This window comes from Symphalangus syndactylus, chromosome 4, assembly GCF_028878055.3.
Source record: "Symphalangus syndactylus isolate Jambi chromosome 4, NHGRI_mSymSyn1-v2.1_pri, whole genome shotgun sequence".
Taxonomy (NCBI): Eukaryota; Metazoa; Chordata; class Mammalia; order Primates; family Hylobatidae; genus Symphalangus; species Symphalangus syndactylus.
The window spans coordinates 14,597,333-14,623,026 of NC_072426.2; the positions used below are offsets into that span (position 1 = coordinate 14,597,333).

A 25,694-nucleotide genomic window follows, 5' to 3' on the forward strand; every position below is an offset into this window, starting at 1 on the left:
GCTCACACCTGTAATCCCAGCACTTTGGGAGGCGAGGCGGGTGGATCATCTGAGGTCAGGAGATAGAGACCAGCCTGGCCAACATGGTGAAACCCTGTATCTATTTAAAAAATACGATAAAAATTAGCCGGGCGTGGTGGCACACGCCTGTAGTCCCAGCTACCTGGAAGGCTGACGCAGGAGAATCGCTTGAACCCAGGAGGTGGAGGTTGCAGTGAGCCAAGATCATGCCACTGCACTCCAGCCTGGGCAAAAGAGTGAGATTCAGTCTCAAAAAAAACAAAACAAAAAAAACAGAAAAAAAAGTGAACTGCTAATTGGTGGTAATCCTGAATATGGAAGTCATTCAAACACATATTTCTTCCAAAATGTCAGAGACTAACTTTAAAGCAAGTACTGTACTATGTTCTATTTTTTCACAGGCCAGCAGGAGAAAAACCTCTCCAGGAAATTTTTAAACTGTTAAGCATGTATGGAAAAGCCACTGTGCCAGCTGCATCATGCTGAACAGAAGCAAAAAGCATAATCAGTGCTCTGCGATGGCATTTGGGGTATATAAAAAATTCTAGCTATGTAGAATATTTGATAAAAATAACACATATTCTAAAGGTTTCAGGTAGCTGATATTTTATAGTACCTTTTCATAATATAATAGCACAATTAAAAGCAACTGAAAAATATAGGGCTACTTACCTGTATAATTCAAAGGATTAAGATTGCAGTGTTTTTATGATTTTCTGATTATAGTCAGCTGTCACTTCTAAATGATGACAATTTACCTATATTGCTTCTATACTGCTCCTTTATTTTACTGTAGAGAAGCAGGAAAGAAACCACTTGTTTGTGAAATAAAGGCTATGCATCCAAGATGGCTCTTTACTTACTTCCAATTTTTTAGGTTGTATCCCAGAACCTTAGATTAACAGGAATCTCACTCCAGCCTGGACTACAGAGCCCCGTCTCAAAAACAAAAACAAAACCAAAACCCAGGAATCTGACCTCTTGGTGAGTAGCAAATGATTGTGTGTACTGATAAACTTATCACCACTCAGGTTAATTTTTTTTTTTTTTTTGAAAACACCACCAAATGAAAGGGTCTATTTACCCAAGCTCTTTGTTCATGAACACGAAATAACAGCAAACTTTAGGATCATAATATGGATATATGCCTGTAAGTAACTACAGCAACTTTAAATACAAGATGTATTTTACAAAATAAGAGCACGGAATTTATTTTCCAGTCTGTTCATACGAAACTCCTGCCACAGGAGAGTAGAAGGTGTCATCTCAGAAGGAAAAAGTCTAGAAATGTCTTTGGCAGGATTAAAATATTAAAATATAGCTATATAAAACTTAAGTGATGAGAGAAAAAACTAAAGGAGATAGGAGATTATTTCAACTTTATTACCTCATCTACTCATACAGGAGCTTTGCCAGATAAACATTATATTAACATTTCATCACTCCTGAATCAACAGTCATCACTTTGTCATATAACAGGTTCCCACTTGTTTTCAGATTTAGATTTTAGATTCAAATGTTTATCTTAAGGCTAATGTACCCTAGTAAGATGTAACATCAGTAACATTCAGAACATTTTTGAAAAAATAAAGACATATCTGATTCAAGAATATTATCTTTGTACTATTTTTAAAGTAACTTTTTTTACTATATTTTTTAAGGTAACTGTAGTACACTTTTTAATTTACAATTAAGGCTTTGTTTCTCAATTATTGCACAGATAAAATTCTAAGGAATTTTCAAGCACTGATTAACTTACTATCTACAAAATTTGGGCCACCAAATGGAGAGATGTGGGATGATTTTATTAGATTTGAGGGCAGAGCTAAGTGACACTGAATTAAATGAGGAGGGGCCAGACACAGTGGCTCATGCCTGTAATCCCAGCATTTTGAGAGGCAGAGGCGAGGCGGATAACCTGAGGTCAGGAGTTTGAGACCAGCCTGACCAACATGGCGAAACCCTGTCTCTACTAAAAATACAAAAATTAGCCTGGTGTGATGGTGGGTGCCTGTAATCCCAGCTAATCAGGAGGCTGAGGCAGAAGAATAGCTTGAATCCGGGAGGCGGAGGTTGCAGTGAGCTGAGATCACTCCACTGCACTCCAGCCTGGGTGACAGAGTGAGACTCCATTTCAAAAAAAAAAAAAAAAAAAAAAAAGATGAGGTTATTTGCTCTTCATTCTCTTTCAGTTCCTCTGACTGCATCAAGAAAGTTTCAGTTTGGTGCCAAGATGTTAACACCACTGAAATTCTTGCCAATCTCACTTTTAAACAAAGGGCAAGTTTTAGGCTTAGAGCCTCCTGCAGGCAACAGTTTCTAGCTAGAAATTAAGAGCACTTTGATTTTCATTATTTTTACGTATACGTCCACCTTCTGTTTATGGCAAGTGCCACCTGCTTTTTACACATAGTTATTCCAAGTTTCCTTTAAAATATTACTTTAATAATCACATTGATATAAAGAAATATTAATAAGTAAACAGGAAGTATGCCAAACAGGAAGATATGGCCAAAATTTTGAAGATGATATCACAATGACTGAAGTTTAGGAAATATTGCATTAATCCATTTGGTCAACAAATAAGTGCCTGCTATACGTTCGCCACTGGGTTGGCCACCACAAAGAACGGAGAAGAATGATTAAAGAAAAATGTGAATAGGAAAGTCAGAAAAGGAGGAAATTGATTCAAAATGAGGTAATCAAAAAAAGGTTCACAGGGTGGCATTTGAGCTAGGTCTTAAAAGATAGGTATAATTTAGACACTCACAAACAGGAGAACATTCTCAGAGAGTAAAAGTATAACAATATGTGCCTGAGTGGTGGCATCTTCCAAATCTTGATTGTGGTGGTAGTTACATGGATGCATATATATCTACTAAAACTTATTGAAATGTACACTTAAATAATGTACATTAGTGCATATAAATTTTCCCTTAATAAATTTGATACCATATCATTGACCAATGCAATGAAAGGTCACTGAGATTTCAGGCTTGGATAGCTTGGAGAGGAGGAAGTAAATACAATAAAGGAAAAAGGGAAACCTCCAGTTAAAGACAAGGGGATCTTATTTTCATATACTTCTCAATAAAAACTGTTGGCTATTACACAAAAAATATTAGCTTTACATTTCTACTTAATAGTTTTATTCCAGGGAGATAATTTACCTGAATTAATGCTTCTCTATTAAAATTACATGTTCTATTCCCACCTCTCCTATCCCCAAGCAAAACTGTGCATTAACAGCATTCACTCTAAGAAAGTAACAAAGAATGAACAGAATATCCACACTGGTGGTGTACAAGTGACATTTAATAGACTTTAGCAAAACAGTTTAAGATTGTGCTCAGCACACATCCTGTTTGTAAAGCAATTTAGAAATAACTGTCTCAGAATTTGTGTTTTAGCCTTTAGCTCTTTTCCATGATATAAGCTCTTAAAATAGGTAGTTATTACACAGTAAGCACATTTTGGGTGGGTTCTACCACAATTTCATTTTAGGAATTCATGACTATAAGGAGAAATCATCATAGCAAAAGTGATGCCATTATCAACAAGTCTTCACTTGTTGGAACTTTAAAATGCCATTTTGAATAAAATCAATAACTACACTCCACCATCAAATTCAAAACATGAATTATGGTTTAAAAAAGTCAAAAAAGCAGAAAGAATAAGATAACTCTTCTGCCAATAACTAAAACATTAAGACTCATGGGAACTTAAGTGTATCATTAATATTTTACTAAGAAAAATATAATTTTTTCATACGAGTTGCCACTACATCTTCATGCTCCAAAAAGCTTAAAATGACAGCCAAAAAATATGCCGAATGCATGGACCTTTACAGTTGAAGAGGACTCAGCTTAAATACAGCAGTTTTTAAATTTATATTCTATGTGATTATATTCTAAGAGTTGTTAACCAACTGGCCATGAGAAAATAGATCAGGTAAATTTGGGAACGCTAGGATAACCTTCTGGAGATTTACATGTATCAGCATAACAGTAAAGGTTTTGAAGAGTCCTACCTTTATAAGCAAAAAAGTTAAACTTAGTTTAACCTAGTGTGCTCCCAAATTATTTGCCATCGAACACTGCTTTGGGGGAAGTAAGCCTATTAAATGGCTTTAGAACACTGTTCTGGGGGAAACATCAGTTTGGAAAACCCTGGTCTTTTCAAATTTCCTTAAACAATGACAAAACCGAAGCCTGGAGATCACACCTGGTTAGTAGCAGATTAAAGGACTTGAATCTAATCTCTTCATTCCCAGGCCAGAGCTCACTCCATTACTTTAACTACAAAATAGGACTTCTTTGAATGTAAACAAACATTTAACTGACAACACTTACATGTAAGATTTGGGTTATGGTGTCACATTTTCTGGTTTGTGTATTAAATCAGGCGTTTTTAGTTCTTTCAGCACTAGGTCCCTAATAATCAAGCCCACCTGGAGATTTGCTACTGCTTAACAATTATAGAGAATGATTTAGTTATCAGTTGTGGCCGAAAGTAATCACTAAAATAAAGCATTTAGACTACTCGTGGTTTTAGTTTACTCATAACTTCAGTCGGCCCACCTAAATCACTGTGTTATCTATCAGGTTGCGAGTTACTTAGCACATAATGCCGACGTATGTTATTCACTGTAGACCATATTAATACCCACAAACAAAATTAAAATGTGAGAACTTACGTCTGCATAGACAATGGCCAGCAACATCAAAACAGATTTTTCTCTCCCTACAGTTCAGGGCCTATTTGTCAGGCAAACCGTTTCCTACATTTTTGGTAATTATCATTTTTTTGACTGCTTTAGCTGGAGTCGAAGGCATTTTCCCAATCTTTACATTTCTCAAACGCCACAGAACTCTAAGATAGTGTAAAAATGTTCAAACACAATTTACTCAGCTTAAGAAAAATAGTTGTGTGCCATTCCCCGCCCCTTCAGGGTACAAGAATGGAGGAGGCCCGAACAAGTGACTATTGTTATGTTGCAACTTTAAAAGGCTTGGGAATCAAAGGTGATAATTGTTAACAACTCCCGTTTGACTCTTCTGACTTCCTCTTAATAAACTTCGGTACTCCTTTCTAAGCCCCCTGGAGAACATGAACCTTGGCGGGCCTACGTGTCTTCTCAATGCTAAAAGAACCCACCAGCCGAGGAGAAGGCACAACGCCTCGATTCCTCCAACCAAGAGGGTACTCCGCGCGCCTCCATCGCACAGGTGCGACCTCTGCCCCAGCCTTGCGCACTGCTCCGACCCAGCAGGGGAGGCTCGGGACCTGCCCCGCCTCCGGCCTCCCTCACCTGGGGCCGCTCTCGTGGCTCTGCCCGGCCCAGGCCCAGGCCCCAGCCCTGGCCCTCCAGTCCCCGCGCAGCTCCCGACTCCCCGGAAACCAGAGGGCGGCCGACCAGCTTCGCGGCTCCTGGCGGGGCCGGAGCGGCAACACCCCCGACGCCACAGCAGTCAGACTCGCAAGGCGTCCCCGCGGCTCAGGACCTAGTTGGGCCGAGAAGGATGCTCGGAGCCGGCGACCAGCCTGGCGACCGCACTGGGGGCGGGGACGCTTTTACCTGCTGCTGGCTCGGCCGCTCCTCGCCGGCGCAGCTCTCCTGGCAACCACGGCAGCTACACCGAGACCGGGAGCCAAAGGGCCTAGTGACAGCTCCCAGAGTGCACCGCGCTCGCGCCCTCGCCGGCGTCGACGTCTGAGGTCTTCGATCCCCGCCCCCGGTCGGCTTCCTGCCTTCCGGCGCTAGCTGTTGCCACAGCGCCCTCAAGTGGACTGTCTCGGGAAGCGGCCATGGCTACCAATTTCAGGAGTGGCTAGAAAGGAGGTTAGCAGATGTTTTCATTTGAAGAGATAATAGGAACTGAAAACAGCTTTTAAATATTATTTGAATAGTTTCTCAATATTTCATATGAGTAACCTGCGTCCCAGCGAGGTTAGGAGACTTGTGAAGTTAGGAGACAAATAGTTGGTGTCAGATTTGGAACTATTTTGAGTCTAGAGCTCTATCAATCATATCTAGTTACTCCAAGGTAAATTGCACCGTTTTGCCAACACCATAGGGTAAAAAAATGAAAGTTTTTACAAATACGTAACTAAATATGTAACAATCTTTTAAACTGACAAAACAATTATAAAGAGTAAGCTGTGCTAAGGAAGTTGTGTATTTCAATATAATGTGTCAATATTTAACCATTCAATAGCCTCGGGTATTAAAGGTGGAAGATATGAAGAGTTGAAATCATCATCCTTCAAATAGATGAATTATTTGAGACCAAATAATAGTAAATTTTATTTTTTTAAGTGGGTTGTTGCTTCCATCTATGACTTCAAATTATTGTGATAGGTATAATAATTTGTGCATCAACATAATAAACTTTAATCACCCCAAATACTGATTTTCGAAAAATTGTCTTAAGCTATTATCTTAAAATATATGACAGGATTTATTTATTTAGAATTTATTTATGGTTTAGGCCGGGCATGGTGGCTCACACCTGTAATCCCAGCACTTGGGGAGGCCAAGGTGGGCAGATCTACCAAAAATAGAAAAATTAGCCAGGCATAGTGGCGGGCGCGCCTGCAATCCCAGCTACTCGGGAGGCTGAAGCAGGAGAATCGCTTGAACCCTGGAGGCGGAGGTTGCAGTGAGCCGAGATCGCGCCACTGCACTCCAGCCTTGGCGACAGAGTGAGACTCCAAAATAAATAAATAAATAAAAGCAGCTCCTTATTTTTAAGAAGCCCTATTGTAATTCTACCCTGGTCTTATATTTTAATAGTTCTTCATTATAAGTATTTACATTATACCAGGTTCTTTACTGTGTCAAACTTTTCAAAACTATCTTCTAGTAGAAACTTCTCCAGCTTCTCTTAGTTTTTACTTTTGTGAAAGTGAATAGTGGAGCTGTACATACGTAATCATTCTCATCTTCCTTTTTTACCCCCTAGAAAATGGTTAGTCGTGATAGACTTCAGCCACACTCTTTTGCATTAGGTAACAAAGAATTTCCTTATATTTTTGCACCTGTTTCAATTTTGGAGCTATCCTGTCTAAGTTGAGAAGCAATGGCAAGTCAATTCTTGAAAATTTTGTTGCTTTAGACGGAGGCTAACAAACGACGCTTGCTCATAAAGAGACCAAGATAAAGTGGGTTTGGGGCCGGGAATTCTGTTCTTGGATCTCCTGGGGACAAAGCCCACCCGTAACACCTGCCTCCATCATCTCCCTCCCTTCGAGCTAGCCAAAGGTGTGAACCCTGGGTCTGATTTTTATGGTCATTTCCGGGGATGCTAACGCGCCAAGTCACGCTCACAAGAAGCAGAGTGGGACGATAGCTAGCCTCTCGCCGCCCACCTTTTTCAGCACTCTGGGCCGAAGCCTAGTTTTGAAAATGCGCGCCCCGCCCCGGCCTCAGGGGTCACGCGCCTTCTCGGTGGTGCACTCTCCGGCCGGCAGGTGGCGCTGTGAGCTGGTAGGCGGCGCCAGCCCTGCGATCTGGCACTGGCGCCTGCGCCGCCGCAGGGGCCGCTGCTGGTTGGTCCGCACGTGGAACGTCTCCTGGTCTTGTTGACCGGGGCCCTTCGGAACCTCCAGGTTGGTGCGGTCCGGGATTGGACGCCCGCCATGGCGGCTACTGCGGCGGAGACGCGCGTGTTTCTGGAGGTGCGGGGACAGCTGCAGAGCGCGCTGCTGATCCTGGGGTAAGAACTGGGATTCTAGGCGCAGTGCCCAGCTCGCTTTACTGCTGCCCAGGGGTCGGGGGCTGGTGAGTCTCTCTCTGTACGAGGGATTTTGAGTTTCTTCTTTCCAGTTGCGTAGAGTCTCTCCATCACTCAAAGTGAAGCTTTCCTCTGTAGTCGCCTCCGCCACTCCCACCCCTACTGACAGTGTGGGTATCTTTGGGGAGCTTTTTAGAAATTCAGGGTCTCAGCTCCACACCAGACTTATGGAATCAGAACTTATATTTTAACAAGATTTCCAGGAATCAAATGCACATTAAAATTTGAGGAACAGTGATGTAAAACACTGTTGGCAGTGCCCGGCGTTTCCAACAAAACAATGCAAAAAGTGATTTGTCTGTCTCTCTTCGGGATCCTCCTTACTGGATCAGTTCCTATGTGTGAGCTTCTTGTTTTGTAAATAACCTCGGGTCTTTTCCTCCAAAACTGCTCTTTGCAGAGAAACCACACAATCATTCAATAAACGTGAGTTTAGTGAACCGCTAAGAAAGGTTGCAGACTTCTTACTGGAAGTCGTTCATTTATTCATATTCTGCGTTCCAGTGAGAACGTCAAACTTGTTATTCGCTACACAAACAAGTAACTTTTAGGGAAAATGTTCTCTATTTTGTTTGACAGCAGTTTTAATGATTTGTGGTCCCCTTGTCTATTCCTTTGTGATCGCTGTTTCAAAGAGAGTAAGTTAGATGTTAAAATCCTGAGAATGGTATTACACAGTGCCACAGGTAGATTGATGCTTAGTTTTTTCCTCTTCCCTAAATCTGCCAGATATCTGGTGTGGCAATTTTGAATATGGCATGAGAACTGAGTTCAAATGCTAGCTTCCTCACAAAATTAGAATAATTTAATCTGAATTTCTTCAGTCTTGAAATGGGAATAATAGTACTCTGAATGTATTTCTTTTTCTCTTTCAAAAATTATGAATTTGGACAAATATCTCCAATTCTGGTGCACCTTGTAGAGTAATTAGGAACCCAAACCCTATCAAAATAAAACAAAAACCACACACACACAACAAACCCTCCCTTCCTCTCATGCAGGGGCCTTTCACAGTTCCCTTGGACTACCCTCCTTTGTTTAGGCAAGGTACCCCGGTGGCTCATGCCTGTAATCCCAGCACATTGGGAGGCTGAGGCGGGCGGATCACGAGGTCAAGAGATCGAGACCATCCTGGCCAACATGGTGAAACCCTGTCTCTATTAAAAATACAAAAATTAGCTGGGTGTGGTGGCGCGCGCCTTTCGTCAGTCCCAGCTACTCAGGAGGCTGAGGCAGGAGAATGGAGTGAACCTGGGAGGCGGAGGTTGCAGTGAGCTGAGATCGCGCCACTGCGCTTCAGCCTGGCGACAGAAAGAGACTCCGTCTCAAAAAAGAAAAAAGAAAAAAAAGAAACCTAACTTTCCTGGACTTAGTTTTGCCATTTCTTGAACTACTTATAAATGGATTAATACAATATATACCTTTTTGTTTCTGGCTGCATTCCTTCCGTAATATTTTTGAGATTCATGTTCCATCTATGTGGCTGCATGTATCAGTAATCCATTCCTTTTTCTTGCTGAGTTTTCCATTGTATGAATATACCACAATTCATTTATCTGTTCTCCTATTGCTGGATGTTTTTCTTGTTTCTGGAGTTTGCTTATTGTGAATATAGCTGTCATAACACTGTTGTGTAAATCTTTTTTTGGACATACATTTTCATTTCTTTTTAGGTAAGTACCTTAGAGTGGAATTTCTGGGTCATAGGATAGATGTGTGTGTTGCTTTGTGAGAAATTACCAAACAGTTCTCCAAAGTGGTTGTACCAGTTTACACGTTCAACCAGAAAAAAAATGAGTTTCAACTGCTTTACATTTTGACTTACATTTAGTATTGTCAGTCCTTTTAGTTTGAACCATTCTAGTGTGTGTAAAATAGTATCTTGTGGTTTTAATTTTCATTTTACCGATGACTAATAATGTTGAGTGCCTTTTCACTTGCTTTTTAGCAATTCATATATGTTCTTTTTAAAAGTATTTGCTAATTTTTTTTTGCCCATAATCAGATTGTCTTGTTTAATTGAGAGCTCTTTATACAGTCTCAAAACAAGAGCTTTTTTCTCATATAAATGCCTTGTGAATATATGACTATTCTTATCTGTGACTTACCTTTTCATTTTTTTTTTTTTTTTTTTAAGACAGCGTCTCACTCTACTGCCCAGGCTACAGTGCAGTGGTGTGATCATTGCAGCCTCAACCTCCTGGGCTCAAGCAGTCCTCCCACCTCAGCCTCTGGAGTAGCTGGGATACAAGTGCATGCCACCATGCCCAGCTAATTTTTATATTTTTTTAGTAGAGATTAGGTTTCACCATATTGCCCAGGCTGGTCTTGAACTCCTGGACTCAAGCGATCCTCCCACTTTGGACTCCCAAAGTGCTGGGATTACAGGTATGAGCCACCATGCCCTGCCTCGTTTTTTTGATAGTGTCCTTTGATGAACAGAAATTTTAATTTTAATGAAGTCCACTCTATCGTTTCTTTATTCTTTAAGGGTTAGTTTTTTGGGTGTCTTAAATCTTTGCCTGCCTTAAGGCTGTGATGATGTTTTGGCAGGTTTATTTTCTAGGAGTTATATCGTTTTAGCTTTTACATTTTGATCTGTGATCATGTTGAATTCATTTTTGTGTTTGCAGTGAAGTAGGGATCAAAGTTCTTTTTTTGGTATAACGATATTCATTTATTCTATCACCATCAGTTGAAAAGGCCATCATTTCTCCCATTAAAATAACTCAGTATCTTCATGAGAAATCAGTTGACTATACTGTTTGCATAGTGTGTCTTTTCTACCTTTTTAACTTTTCTTATGTCTTTCTGTATAAAGCAAAAAACTGTAAAAATACTGTATTTCCCTAAAAATAGCATAAAACTGTATGCTATTTTTAGAAATATATAGTTGGGTGATTTTAAATCCGTTCTGATGATCTGTATGTTTTAATTAAAATGTTTAGTATATTTTATAGTTAAATATTGGTGTTCTTGTTCCTAATTGCTATGGTTTGGATGTGTTTTGTTCCTATGTTTTGTCACGTTGATCCCCAATGTGGCAGTGTTGAGACATAGGGCCTAGTGGGAGGTGCGTGGTTCCTGAGGGCAGATTCTTCTTGAATAGATTAATGCCCTCCCATGGAGGTGGGTGGGTGAGTTCTCTCTCAGGAATGGATTAATTCCTGCCATAGTGGGTTGTTAAAAAGAGTCTGGCTTCCTCAGTTTACATTCACAGATGTAAAGATTTATTTATATTAAGATATCTTAGCATTTTGGGATAAAATTTGGCCATTCATTTGTTCAATCCACAGATGTTTATTGTGTTCTTACTCTAGTGCCAACAATTCAAATTCTAAGTGCTGATAATACAGCCATGAACAGTAACAACAGCAAAGACAAAAACACCTGCCTTTGTTGAGCTTAGGGTCTAATGGTGGCAGTAGAGAAGAGGCGACAGAGAATATACAAAATAAATATATATTTGATAGAAGTGGAGAAAAAATTAAAAAAGGAATGGGGAGAAAAAAGTTACAATCTTTTATTTCAAATGGGAAAGTAACATTTGAGTATTAAACTATAAGCGGTGAGGTGTAGAACTGCCACACCTGGTGGGAGACAATTTCCCTTTGAGAGAAAGTGAGTATGAAAGGGCGCCTAGTTCAGAGAGGTGCGGGTGAGTTCGGGGAACACATAGTAAAAGATCTTATGGCGGTGTGCTGGTGCATGTTTAATAACCTACTCTCCATGAAAATAAAACAAAAAGACAAACTAAGGTCTTGATTTGAAGCATTTGTTGATTTCTTTAGTGTGAATAGTTTCACCACGTATGACCTTCAGCCTACCAACTGGGTGAGGTGAGTTGACCTGCTTTGCAGAACTCTTAGAAGTTTAACAACAGGTTCTCCAAAGCTTGTAGCAGCAGGGCCTGCCATACCACTGTGCCTTATGGACCATCGAAAGGACTTTAGCTTGTAGTTAGAGTGAGAGATGAAGTCATTGGATAGTTTTAAGCAGGTGTGATACCTGACAGAATACAAGTCAATGGTGAAGAAAGCCTCAAGTATGAAATTACTGTATGAACTATGTCAATAAAACTTAGTCTTAAAGTAGGACATTCTCCTAAAGAACCATCATCCAACCCTCACAACTGGGAAATGTGTTGCTACCATCTTACATCATTCATGTTTTGCCAGTTGTCTACATAATATCCCTAATAACAGAAGAATCCAGTTCAGAATAAGGCATTGCATTTCACTGTTATGCTTCCTCTGTCTGTTTCAATCTAGAAGAGTTCCTCATTTTCCATTGACTTTCATGGTCCTGACACTTTGCAAGATGATAGTACAATCATTTTGTAGAATATCCTTCCGTTTGGATTTGTCTTATGTTTCTTCAAGACAAGATTCAGATTTTGCATCTTTGGCAGGAATATAACAGAAGTGACGCTTCCTGTCAGGTGGCACATGATTTTGCTTTGTTCCATCAAATTGGTTATGTTAACTTTGAGCACTTCAGTAAGATAGTGTCTGCCATGCTTCTCTACCTTCAAGTTACTCTTTTTCTCTTCATAATCAGTAATTGGAGAGGTATTCTGAGATTATGTAAATACCCTGTTCCTCATCAGAGTTTTTATTTTAATTCATTTGTGTATGTCAGTAAGGATACATGATTCTTACTGTGGGTTACTCAGTGGGTTTTATTGTTTATTTTATTCAGTGGGCTACTTTTTTGCTCATATAACAGATGTGGCCAAGGAAGTCCTTTCTGGATGGTTTCTGCGTCTTTTTTGGTAGGTCCCTGTCATTCTTTGATTTCTTCATGTTCCAGCAACATGTTCCAGGCTTATTTCATTCTTTCTCTGGTACAGCCCTGGATGTAGTCATTTTACTAAGGAACTTTGTTTTTGGTTTGTTCATTTCATTTTTTAAAGTAGAAAATGGCCTTTACAAACCAAGATCTGGGCACTAAGTGTACTCATCACTGTTGGATGTCGCTTCTCCCAGAACTAGGGTATGTGTGTATGATTTATATATGATGTCTATGTATGGTTGTGCCTACATACCTATGTACATACATGCATTTACAACTATCTATATTACTGTATCTATTTGTAAACATTGAAAACCATGACTTCACACAGGTATTTCTAATTCTGCCCCACCACCATAGAGTCTATTCTGGTTTCCTCCCTTTCTCTTTTTGTAACTCCATTCTCCCACATTGAGAATCATGGCCCTCATTGTCCTAGTGGCATTTATTTATTTTGTCAGTCTCCCTCTATGTAATTAATAGTCTGCTGGCATCCTTTACCACCTCCCCCTGCTCATTGTTGACACTCTCCTCACCTGCTTGGACCCTGTTATGGACTGAATGTTTGTGTCCCCTCAAAATGTACATGTTGAAGCCCTAACCCCCAAAGTGATGGTATTAGGAGATGGGGCTTTGGGAGGTAGTTAGATTTAGATGAAGTCTTGAGGGTGGGGTCCCCCGATGAGATTAGTGTCCTTATATGAAGAGTAAGAGGCACTGAACTTCCTTTCTCTGCCATGTCTGTTGTTGAAGCCACCCATCTATGGTATTTTGTTATAGCAGCTGAGCTAAGACAGGCTCTGAAACCCCATCCTGAGCTGGCCTCACCTCCTGTTCAGATTTCCTCCCCACCTGTCTTGGGATCTGACACCCCTGCTGAGTGGTCCTCCTGGTGGATGCCCTCCACAGCCTGCTTGGTTTCTCAAATCCATGCTGGGCCACTGTGTCACCACCCTTGCACTGATGCTTCTCTTGCTTGGCCCTATAAAATGACTAAAGTTTTTGGGACTGGGAAGAAATGTGATAAGCCAGAGATGGGGTGGCAATGGGGACTTAGGAACCCAGTGGTATCCCTTGCGGCACTTGGAAGTGTCAACTCTACACAGTCTAGTTTGAAAGTCATTGAGGTAGCAAACGGACATTGTGTTATCTTTAAAGCAGTGGTCAGAGAACTATGGCCCATTGGCCAAATCCTACCTGCAGCCTGTTTTGGTACAGCCTGTGAGCTAAGAGTTGGATTTTTCTTCCCTATCTTTTTTTCTTTTAGACAGGTTCTTGATCTGTCACCCAGGCTGGCATGCAGTGGCGTGATCATGGCTCATGCAGCCTCCTGGGCTCAAGTGATCCTCCCCATCTCAGCCTCCTGAGTGGCTAGGACTATAGGTGCATGCCACTATACCCGGCTAATTTAAATTTTTTTTTTTTGTAGAGCCAGAGCCTTGCTATGTTGCCCAGGCTGGTCTCAAACTTCTTGGCTCAAACCATCCTCCCACCTCGACCTCCCAAAGCGCTAGGATTAGAGGAGTGAGCCACCTCGACCTGCTGATTTTACATTTTTTAAGGGTTGTTTTTTAAAAAATAAAAAGTAGAATATGTATTCTACTTTGAGACCATACATGGCTCATAAAGCCTAAAATATTTACTATCTGGTCTTTCACAGAAAAAAAGTTGCTGACCCTTGTTTTAGAGGATCATTATTTCTTAAACACCATTTCTTGAAATTGAACTTTTGACTCGGGTTTGAAGCTGTCATCCCTGCAAAAAACTCAGGTGCTTAATATTCGTTATTGCTAACTAAGTGCAGATCCATATGCTTTGAAAAGGAACTAGCCAGAAAGTAGCTGTAAGATTTTCTAAGGTGTATTTCTAAGGCCTAACCAAGATTCACACCTGAACACACGGTCTGCCCTCTGTACTCGGATGATACTCAAGCAAATGGCTTGCTGTCTGCACTTAGTTGACACCATGTGGATGACCTGCTGTCTGCACTTAAGAGGGAGCCATGGTACTTTGTACCTCTGTTGCAGTGCTAAGCCTATTGCAGTTTCAGAGGAGGGTCGTTTCCATAGATGCCTTTATCCCCTCTATACTTTTGATACCTGGGGGCTTTTGACAGGGATTGTGTTTTACTCTTTATTGCCTATACTGAGTAATTTGTGTTTGCTGTGAATTGGGTTAGTAAGTCCTTTCACACCTGATATTCATACATCACTATATCATTTTCTTCATTAATTCTTTTTATTCTTAAAATTGACAAGTTTTTGTCTTGTATCGTTTCACTGAATCTTGGTCTCTTTATTAAAATTTTGTATATGAAATAACAGTACTTTGCTCTGATTTACTATAAAACATTATTTTAGCGCTCTTCTCAGAAGGAAGAACCAAAAATCTGTCCCAGGACTTGCATATTATGGTGACGGTGAAGGGCACTCTGACCAGATCTAAATCTGGTGTAGGTTGCTTTCCTTTATGATCTGCTTGCTGCTGTTTTTCTGGGGCAGTGACTTTAGAGCCCCTATTGAAGAGGAAGAGAGATCCTTGGCCATTTTTGTTTCTTTCATCATGTGGTTTTCATTGTGAGAAATAATTTGTTTGGGTTTTGTTTTTAATTACCAGAGAACCAAAAGAAGGAGGTATGCCCATGAATATTTCCATAATGCCATCTTCACTCCAGATGAAAATCCCTGAAAGCTGCACAGAAATCCAGCTTCCAGCAGAGGTCAGGCTTGTACCTTCCTCTTGCCGTGGGCTACAGTTTGTTGCTGGAGATGGACTGCACCTGCGGCTGCAGGCACAAGCAGAATTAGGCACAAGTGAGTAATATTAGCACTTCTGCTTCTGTATTTACCTTTTTGTTATAAACAAAAGGTGATTTTTGCTTTGATAAGTTGAACTTTTCCTAGGTGAAGGGGTCTTTGTCAGCCCTGCCAGTTATTGGCTGTATGCAATTGAACATGTTACTTAACCTTTCTGAGGCTTCCTCCCTCCCTCCCCTCCTTTGTTTTCCATCCACAGCAAAATTGAGCAGAAAGTATAGAGATTTCTCATTTACCCACTGCCTTGTTTCTTTAATTGTAAAATTTTCTGGCTCACGGATGGGAAGATTAAATCAGATGGCAGTTGTATAAGACCTGATTGATTTTAAAGCATTACATGGAAATTTATTCATTCAGGAAATATTTTGGTTTGTGCTATGTGCTAGGCATCAATCTAGGTGCTGGGGATACAGAAGTGAACAAGGTAGGGGAGGTGTCTGCTCTCATGAAGCTTACATTCTAATTGGTGGGAGCAGATAATGAGCAAACAATTTAAATAGTAAGAAAAGTGTTATGATAATATAAAACAAAATAATGGGATAGGGAGTGACTAGGGTTGGCTGAAGGATGATCAGTGAAGGCCACTCTGAGGAGGTGATGTTTGACCTGAGTCCTGAATAAGGAAATCGTATCCCTGTGGGGACAGTTCCAAATAGAGAAAACAGTACACAAAAGGTCCTGCAATTGAGTTTGATACTTAATTTGATTTTAACTTTTACTATGCCTGTTATATTTACAGCATTTTGTAACTGGTATAATGATTCGGTAAGGCAGTAGAAAATTTGCTTTTTCTAAGACCTCAGGGTTATTTACTGAATAAAATTATTGGTCCATTACATCTATTACAATATATGTAATATATGCTTTGGGGGATTAAAATTATGTCAAAGGGGGAAACAGTCTGTGAAAGACTTATGTAATGTTTATTATCAGAGAAAGATTGTAATTCTTTCAGCTGCACACTGACACTTCGCTGCTGCCTCATCTGTAATAAACCTTTCATCTGAGCTGTGTGGATCCCGGAGATGGGGTCAGGAGGAGTGTTTGGAAGAGCCATTTAGGAGTTGTTGAGTATTCCCCTGAGTCTCTACTCTTGGCTTTTGTGAGGAAAGAGAAGATAGAGAGGGTTTCATTTCTTTTTTGCTGGAGAGCAATTTTTGCTCAAGTCCTGGGTTAATGAATAACTAGTTTGATTTGGGCAGGATTGGTTTTAGGAACAAGGGGTAGGGAAAAGAGATGTCATGGCACTTAAATGTTGTAGGACAAATACTAGGAATGCCTGTTGGAATAACCATAGCAAGAAGGTTAGGGTCACCGAGCAGGGAAGTAGACTCCCTGAGTGCACCTAATAATGGGCAGAGAAAGTGCTGTTTCAGGGAAGAGGCCATGGGAGGCTGGATGTTGTGTTGTCATCACCTTCTCCTTCACAACCGTTACCTCTTTTACAAGAGTAACCACAGCAGGAATTTTGTGTTGGATCCTGAGATTTGGGAAAGGCAAGCATGAAAGCCACAGTGGAGTGTTTCCTGGGACTGTAATTTTAGAGATGGAGGAATAGAGATGACCAGGGACATAGTACTGCGTTTTTGCCCATTCATCTTCTGTATTCTGTAACTGAATATACAAATATCAAAACTGGAATTATTTTTAAAAATTTAAATCTGCAAACGTTGTTTAAACTGTAGGACAAAATAAATTGACTGCTATGTGCTGATTTGCATATTGTTTGTGTTCATTGGTCTCCTATTTCTTTACACTTTTAATATATTTTGCTCAAATATCTGAAAAGGAAAACTATCAAAGGCCTGTTCCATAGTGCATGAAAGAGTATGCAAAACAGATTCCTCAGCACTTAATTGCCTGAGTGCTTTCCATATAATAGATGGTGTATAAATATTTGTGGAATGAATAAATATGAATAGATATGTACTGGTGTGAACTTGAATCAAACTTTTGTAGGAAGTGACTTGAAAGTTTTAGCCTTCAGTTTGTGTTTCAGGGTTTTTAAAAAGATGACTTTTCAATGCTAAGAACACCCTTTTAAGGACAACTATAGTAAACATCATACTGGTATACTGCTATTTTGAGTGTCAAACTGTGACCCTCGATGTGGAACTAGCTACAGTAGAATCTATTAGAGCACACGCATTAGATTGATCCCCTGCAGCAACACTCTCCCAGGATTCCTCCATATCAGAAACTGAATTTTAAACCCGACCCAGTGCATCATGCTGGGTGGCCAGCAGAGGGTAGTGTTTCACTGAAAATTTGTTTGTGGGTCTGGAAAGAATATTTTGGATTCCTAGGTCTCCTTTTAATCTGCTCAAAGGTAAAGAGTAATACTATTTATTTCACCTTAGTGCTATAGGGATTTCTGGCCAGCCCTTAATTTTTAATTGCCAAGGCATAAACCTTCTAGCATCAGTTTTTTTAAATCTTAAAATACATACAGAAAAACAAAAACCAAATCCACATTGCTTGATTCTGATGGATATGACCTCATTTCTTTAATTAGATTTTTACAGACATATTTTAGTTGATTCTTTTAAATGAAAGTTTTCTTATTTCATAAAAGAAATAATGGAAACTAAGGGAACATACTGCCTTATGCTGCTCTTTCTCATAGTGTGAGAAATACATATTTTTCCCCACCGCTTTCAACGTTTTACCATAGCTTTCATTAGAAATTGATTTTGGATCTGGGAAAACTGGACTCTTTTTGGAGCCATTTCATTCCCAGGGAGGTGTCCAATAAACATTAGTTTGAGATCTTTGTTTGTTCATATGGTTATATGCTAGGTTGGACATAAACCTTGTTTAAATAAAATTAAACTCAAATTTGGCTGGGCACGGTGGCTCACGCCTATAATCCCAGCACTTTGGGAGGCCAAGGCAGGTGGATTACGAGGTCAGGAATGCAAGACCAGACTGGCCAAGATGTTGAAACCCCGTCTCTACTAAAAATACAAAAACTAGCCGGGCATGGTGGCGGGCGCCTATAATCCCTGCTACTCGGGAGGCCGAGGCAGAGAATTGCCTGAACCCAGGAGGCGGAGATTGCAGTGAGCCGAAATCGCGCCACTGCACTCCAGCCTGGGTGACAGAGCAAGACTCTATCTCAAAAAACAAACAAACAAACAAAAATTAAACTCAAGTTTAAGAGCTCTATTTGTTCACACTGATGAAACACTATTGTGAGACACAGCAGAGGAAAGCTGAGAATGTTGGAGATCTGTGTAGTTAGCTTCATGAGAAGGAAATAGTTCTTTTTCACTCATCCTTAATGTTGGTATTTTTAGAATGAGAGAACTAACAAATGCTACACGTGTAATCTAGGGCAGTACCTAGCTCTGGAACGCTTAGCAAAATCTGTTGTTTTCAAAAACACTTCACAATATTTGCTTCTGCTTGAGTCATCAGATAGTATTAATTAAATGTGTACTTCTGGGTGGATCAGAAACTGTTTATGGATGGTAATTTATCGTGGCTATTGAACTGTTTAAGTATGTTAATATATTTGTTTCAATCTCTAAGATTAGCTATTTCATTGACTTCCTTTAGAACTGATTTCAATGTTTAATCAAAGCTTGCAAGCCCAAGAATGTTGCACGTTTTATTGCCAATCCTGCGGTGAAGTCATAATAAAAGACAGGTAAGGAATATATTTAACACTGATTAATTCTATGCCTGGCAATGGTTATCTCTTTTTCTATCAGAATTTTTCAAGTAATTGCCAATGGAGTAGTATATGGCCTTAAAGTGAGAGCCAGCTTAATGTCACTTTGAACACAATCAGCCACAAAACTTGCTAGCAATCACAGTGATTAGCTCTAAGGGACGTAAAGGGGAGCATTAGGATGCTGGCTTTGAGAGAGGAGAGCTTATCTCGGCTGAAAACGTGTGCTGATCACTGAAGCACCTCCCTCCTGAAAAGAAACATGAGACCTGCCACATGTTTCATCCAACACGATGCTGAGTGACATTTTCCATATTCAGTGATTTTTTCCACATAACAAGCTTTTGCACAAAAACTTTTTATTTGAACTGTTTTTATCAGTGCCTTTCTAAAATCCATTTCCTGTTTCTCCTGCTTATTAAAACAGAGCATACAGAGCACAAATTAACCTTTTCTCAATGATTAGGTTAGTTTTGTCGTTTATTCTTGCCATGTGCTGTGATTGCCCTGTTGAGATGGGAAGGACTCTTTGCTGGTTTTTTTGTTGTTGTTGTTGTTTTGGGGTTTTTTTTTTTTTTTACAGTCCCAAAGGCTTTTTAATTTCTTTTTCTTTTGTCCCTCATGTCAGCCTTCTTGTTTCTTGTGCACAAACCCTTCCTCCTAAAGTTTCAGCCACGAGTCATTCATCAGCTGGAGAGACAGATTAAATCCTAATTATTGTTAATACTATTTAAAGAATTTAGAATTCTTTATTAGATGGGTTTCCTGAGCCATGTTCCTAAGACTTATAAGTGAATGGATCCTTCCTATCTGAAACCTGCTTCTCTTCCAGTGTTCCTTATCTCAGTAATGCTGTACTTCTACCTGTGTCGTCAAGGTAGAAACCTGCTGTTGCCAGAAGTTCCTCCCTCTGGAGGCAGGGGAGTCCAAGCCTTCGGCTTCCCTGAGCCACACTAAAGATGAAGAACTGTCTTGGGCTACGCATAAAATACACTAACACTAACAATTGCTGATGAGTTTTTAAAAAATTGCCAAAAAAATCTCATGTCTTAAGAGAGTTTATGTATTTGTGTTGGGCCACATTCAAAGCCTTTGGGTCATATGCTCTAACGTGGGTCAGCTTGCTCCAAGGGGTTCCCCCTATAGTCAGTTGCCAAGTTCTTTTGCTACTTTCTTCACAGCATGTCTTACATAAGTCCACTTTCCTCCATCCCAGTGCCTCTGCCTTAGTTGAGGCCACTGTTTGCTCACCTAATTACACTTGTTGCCAACTCCTCATGCATTGAGCCTCCCTGTAGTTTTGTCCTCTCATCTGATCTATTTTGGCACAACTAACTAATTGTTCTCAAATGCATCAGGCTCTACTGCTCAAACCCCTCCATGGCCCCCCAATTCTCCAATATAAATTCCAGAAACATGCTACATTAGGACCTTTATGAGTTTACCTGTATTTACCTCTCCACCCTCACGTTTCATATCTCTTTCCCCAACCTATTCCTCCTTCCCCCAGAAAAAATGCCATTATTGACTGGCATTCTGTACACAGCTCTGGTGATCATTGTGCAGCCCCACAGCCTTTTCATGATTTTTTTTTCACCCTGGGGCCTTATGAAAGCGACTTCCTTTCCTGGAGGAATGTACCCCACACCCTGTCTCCCCCTCGTTGGCTCCTACCTGAACTTCAGAATTCAGCTGACAGGACAGGTACTGTTATGAGCCTTCTCTCAACCCTGGGCTGGTTTAGGTGTTCCTCTAAGGTTTATTTGCCTGTCTTCACAACTAAACTGTAAGCTCTCGGAGTGCAGATAATCTTGTTGTCCCCTGTATCCTTTATCCCTACTCTTTTGAGAGTGCAGTATAGCGTAGTCCCTTCTGAGTCTGTCTAGTAGTACAGACTCAAAAGCTACAGCAACTAGGTTTGCACCTGCCATTTACTAGCTGTGTGACTCTGGGCAAGTTACTTAACCATTCTGTGCCTCAATTCTTTTACTGCAAAAATGTGGCTAACAGTAGGACCTACCTCATATGGTTGCTAGGAGAATGGAGTGTTTAAGTGTTGATGACAGTGCCTGGCACGTGGCAAGCATTCAGTATGTATTAGCTACTGCTATAATTACTGTTCTTATCATCATCATCATCATCCTCAGCATCAGACACTGTCCCTTGTAAATAGTATGCTGTCAATCAATTTTTGCTGGGTTGAATTGAATAAACGTTGACATGTTTGTTTTGGCCTTCTGCTAACCTCTCTTGCCTGCTTCCTGATTTCTGGCAGTGTCCCAGGTAGATGAGATGGCACAGAGTTACTCTGGTGTAAGTGAGAGGCTACACAAATGGAGGATCCTCAGAGTGACTGTCTTGAGTAAGAAATGAGGTGATTTTAAATTTGCAGAGGAGGGAACCTCATCTTTGCTTGGATTACCTAAGGGTTGAAGTTACTGCATGTACTCGGTGACAGGCCCACTTTATCCTGAAAGGTTCAGGGGATCTCAGTTTACACTGTAGTTAAACCAAGAGTGTTTTCCTTCTCTCGGTCTATTTTAGGCTTTGGTTGAATTCTCAGATGAAGTTTCTGAAACATTCATTCCTAGACAACAATAGAGATTCCTAGAAGTTACAGTTGGAACATGTTAAATCAGTGTAACAATATTTCCAGGTTCTGCTTACAGTAAAGGATATGCTGGTTCATTATTGGCTGTTATTTGTGTTTCATTGGAACAGGATGATAATATGAAAAATCTTTTATCTGTTGCCCCCATTTTTTCTGTTCAGGAACTGTATCTTCTGTGTCAGTCCCTTTTCCAGTCATGGAACTGAGAACTAAAAGGGCAGCACTCACTCTCCCTAACCCTGACCATCGGCAGGCCCTGGAGGCAGGAGCAGGAGAATGGGACCTGGGTTTGAAATCCAGCGTCATGACTTAGTAGCTGGAAAGTTGTGTTTGTACTACCTTAGGTTCTTCTAATGCAGCCTTCAAATAAGGCCTATTTTCCAAACTTGACAAGAGAGTTAAAGGATGTAACATATGTAACAGTTAATGCTCAACAAGGTCTTTTAAATTGGTTTTATAGACTTTCTACTTCCTTTTCCAAATTGTTCTTATTAGCAAACTAGCAAATTACCTAGTTTAGTGTTTCAAACCTTTTTGTTTCAAGACTGTGATTCACATACTCTGCATGTGCCGGGGAGATGAATTCCCTTTCTCTTTTTCTCTCTGAGAAACAGTGGACTTGACTTAGCCTTTGCCTCATTTAAGCAAGGCTTACCCAAAAACCTTTTCATGTTACACCTGTGTGCCTGGCATATGCATGCCTCTTCAGTAATGCAGAGAAATCCTTAGTAAATGACTCAAGGCTTTGCTTACCTTTAACTCTTAGGTAGCATGCCCTGTGACTGAGTTGTATGGAAAAAGATGCTTCCTTAAGTAACTGCACATGGATTTCATGTTGACCGTTAATGTCAAATCCAGTGTTCTTCTTATTTCTCCCTCAGTTATCTGTTTTATGTGAGTGGTAAGGACAACTTTGTGCTCATTAAATAGAAAACAAGACCAAAGGTTTTCAAAAGAGCATGTATGTGCCCGAAATCAACTAATTATAAACATATTTCCCAGGAAGGTACCTTGGAATATGTTGATTTATCTGTATTGGGAGCACCTCTGTAGGAGCAGGGGAACAGAGTTAAGATCTGCTTACTGGCTAGTCTTATTATCTGGGAACTTGTTACATTAATTTCCTGGGGTCCAGTTTCCTCATCTGTAAAATGAGGACGTTGGATTAGATAAACCTGTTGGAATGCTATGAAACATGAAAATTCCCTGATCAATGAGCCTCATTTGTATTTGGGGTTTCATGTACTTGGTGATTCATGATTCTTTGATAGTGTGGGACCAATGCTTATTCTTTTTTTTTTTTTAAATAAAAAAGGTTCTTGTCAACTTAATTATAGAAATAAGATATAGAGGACAGTTTAAACAGTAAGACTCATTAATGGCTTTTAATACTTACTAGCACCAGGGCACATGATATCTGCTAATTGTAGCAGTGTTTTTTCTTAATTTAAGGTCACATGTTCTTAGCTATTTGTTGTGGTTGTTTGAAACCAAATAATGCCTCATTTCTTTATAATAAAATTCTCCAATTTACATTTTACCAGATTAGCAGTTTTTCTGTAAAATTTGTGTGAATGTATGCAATTTTTTATTATGCTAATGTTAAGATTAGTGGGCCCTAATATCCAGCAATAATAAGAAAATTTATTTTGTTGTGAATAGTCTCAGAAACAGCCAAATAGTCCTTGTGTTTGGAATTTATATATTTTAGAAATAAATTCATCTCATACGTGAATGAAATTAGTTGGCCAAACTTTCAAACTCAAGCCTTTTGATTTTCAGATGATTTGAAACAGACTGGCTCTCCCGAGGTCTCTGGATGGTTCGCCCTGTTCTCCCTGCACTGGCAGGGTAGTGCTAGGTGTCAGCCTAGATCTCATGAGGGCATTGAGACCCTAGAGGGAAACCAGCAAGATGGGATCTTTGGAAACATGAGATGTCAGGATATCCAACCACTTGATTGATCCACTTGGCAGTCCAGCTACAATTGTAACCTGAAAATAACTACTCCCAAGAATACAGTCACGTTTCTACAAAGAGGTTAAAAAAGAGTACAGTCACCAACTGCACTATTGGTAACACTGTACAAACTTTTGGAATAAAATTATACTTTTATGGCTCAAATCATACTATGTATGTAATAATATTAAAGTGCTAAGCTAGTTTTATAGGATTTGTGGCCTGCCAGTCGGAGAATGTCACCTGAATTTATCTAATTCCAGCAGCCATGTTTTGAGCTTTAGATAGTTGATGTTATTAATATTCTTAATGTCCACTTGATTATAATCCAGTCTGTAAAAGCTGTTATTACCATTGTTATTATCACTGATTAATGGTTCATTTTAAAGCTAAGGGACATAATTTTATTTTCTTATGTATGTTTCTTTATTTTCACATTCTTCGTTTTTCTTTACCTCTATTAAAGTTAAGGGGCATACATTTTCTTGTGTATATGTTTAAGTATTAAACATCAATATCATTTGGATATTTTAAGTTTTCTAAAAGTTTGTGCTCATGGTACGTTAAAAATAGCTAGGAAACTTTATTGTGAATTTGCGTTGCTGTTTATTATAGAATCTTAGGCTGAGAGAAAATTCAGGAAATCATTTCACTGTTTGTTTGAGCTCCACCAGGTTTCTACTTAAAAACTAACCTTGAAAAAAATGGGATCTATTTTATTTTGAAAGTTCTCTTGGGAAGTATATCATATCAAAGTATATTTTGCAGGGTTTTATATAAATATGCTTTCAGTAAAGCAATGATTAAAATCTTTTGTTCTTAAATGTTTTATGTTTTCTTCAAAACATCAAAAAATTTTTTTCTGCTTTGAAAACTCTTTTATCTTTGCAGTGACTTGTGGATTAGGCACTTTCTTGCTCCTGGTGTCTTATGTAGATGGTTCTAGGATATATTATAGCTTTTATTCACATGATACGTGGTCACATTAAGTTTGAAATATCATATTTTGTGTTAATGTGAGTTGTCTCTCAGATGTCTGTAAGTCTTGGTGCAATTTTATTTCCCTGATCATGTAGGGGGTTTTGACATTGTTGTCTTTTGCACTGTATTGAGGGTTTGTTTATTGGCACTACATGCAGTATGGCAGGAGACAAAAGATCTTAATGATGGAGAAAGTCCAGGGGCCTATTTAGGCCTAACTCCCTCCCACTCTAAACAGGCAATTTATTTGCCCTCTTCTGCTGCTGCTGCTTCTTGGTAAAATTCAAATCTGACCTGTTATTCTGCTTAAAATTCTGTAATGCTTCCTACCCACCTGAGGTACCAAGTCCCTACCCCTTAGCGTGGCCTGGAACACCCCACACAGTTTGCCACCATCCTACCTGCCCAAGTCTCCTCTATGGCTGTTCTGCATTGCCAGGGAAGGAATATATTCTAAGGACCTGCCATTACTGATCACTTCTGATTCTGTGAACTTAATGCAGATTTTTTTTTCTTTTCTTTTTTTTTTTTTTTTGAGCTGGAGTCTCACCATCGCCTAGGCTGGAGTGCAGTGGCGTGATCTCGGCTCACTGCAAGGTCTGCCTCCCGGGTTCACACCATTCTCCTGCCTCAGCCTCCGGAGTAGCTGGGACTACAGGTGCCCGCCACCACTCACAGCTAATTTTTTGTATTTTTAATAGAGACAGGGTTTCACCGTGTTAGCCAGGCTGGTCTTGATCTCCTGACCTCGTAATCCGCCCACCTGGGCCTCCCAAAGTGCTGGGATTACAGGCGTGAGCCACCGCGCCTGGCTTAATGCAGATTATTTAACATTTCTGAGCCTCGCTTTCCTCCTCTGTACAGGAAAATGGTATTTCTTGTCTCACAAAGTTGTTGCGAGCATTAAATGAAATAAGGTGTGTTTAGTGCCCATCAAGGGTCTTTTTAAGTTAACTAAACATGTGGACTCACAAGGCTACCACAGGCCACATTCCTTGCCAGCTTGCCAGCAGGGCAGCGTCAAGAATTCCTTTCAGCAG

At 40.0% G+C, this 25,694-nt stretch overlaps 2 protein-coding genes across 28 annotated transcripts in view; one reads left to right on the top strand and one right to left on the bottom strand.

Moving 5' to 3' along the window:
- The window catches only part of DOP1A (DOP1 leucine zipper like protein A), a 105,190-nt gene extending 99,470 nt beyond the window's left edge, over positions 1–5,720 (bottom strand). For 6 of the 16 annotated variants that reach the window (XM_063637827.1, XM_055274140.2, XM_055274135.2 and 3 more), the window contains exon 1: positions 5,600–5,720. The gene's annotated coding sequence lies outside the window, so the exon portion shown is untranslated. The remainder of the gene's footprint in view (positions 1–5,599) is intronic. The other 10 variants (XM_063637829.1, XM_063637824.1, XM_063637820.1 and 7 more) reach the window with 3 other exon arrangements.
- Positions 5,721–7,510: 1,790 nt separating this feature from the next.
- The window catches only part of UBE3D (ubiquitin protein ligase E3D), a 273,282-nt gene continuing 255,098 nt past the window's right edge, over positions 7,511–25,694 (top strand). For 4 of the 12 annotated variants that reach the window (XR_008657032.2, XM_055274160.2, XM_055274158.2 and 1 more), the window contains exons 1-3: positions 7,523–7,739; positions 15,228–15,424; positions 18,989–19,079. Coding sequence is in view for 10 of the 12 variants with exons in the window: in XM_055274160.2 (XP_055130135.1) it covers positions 7,663–7,739; positions 15,228–15,424; positions 18,989–19,079 (365 nt within the window). In the remaining 2 variants the exon portion in view is untranslated. Of the gene's footprint in view, positions 7,740–15,227; positions 15,425–18,988; positions 19,080–25,694 lie in introns of all 12 variants that reach the window. The other 8 variants (XR_010120439.1, XM_063637833.1, XM_055274161.2 and 5 more) reach the window with 7 other exon arrangements.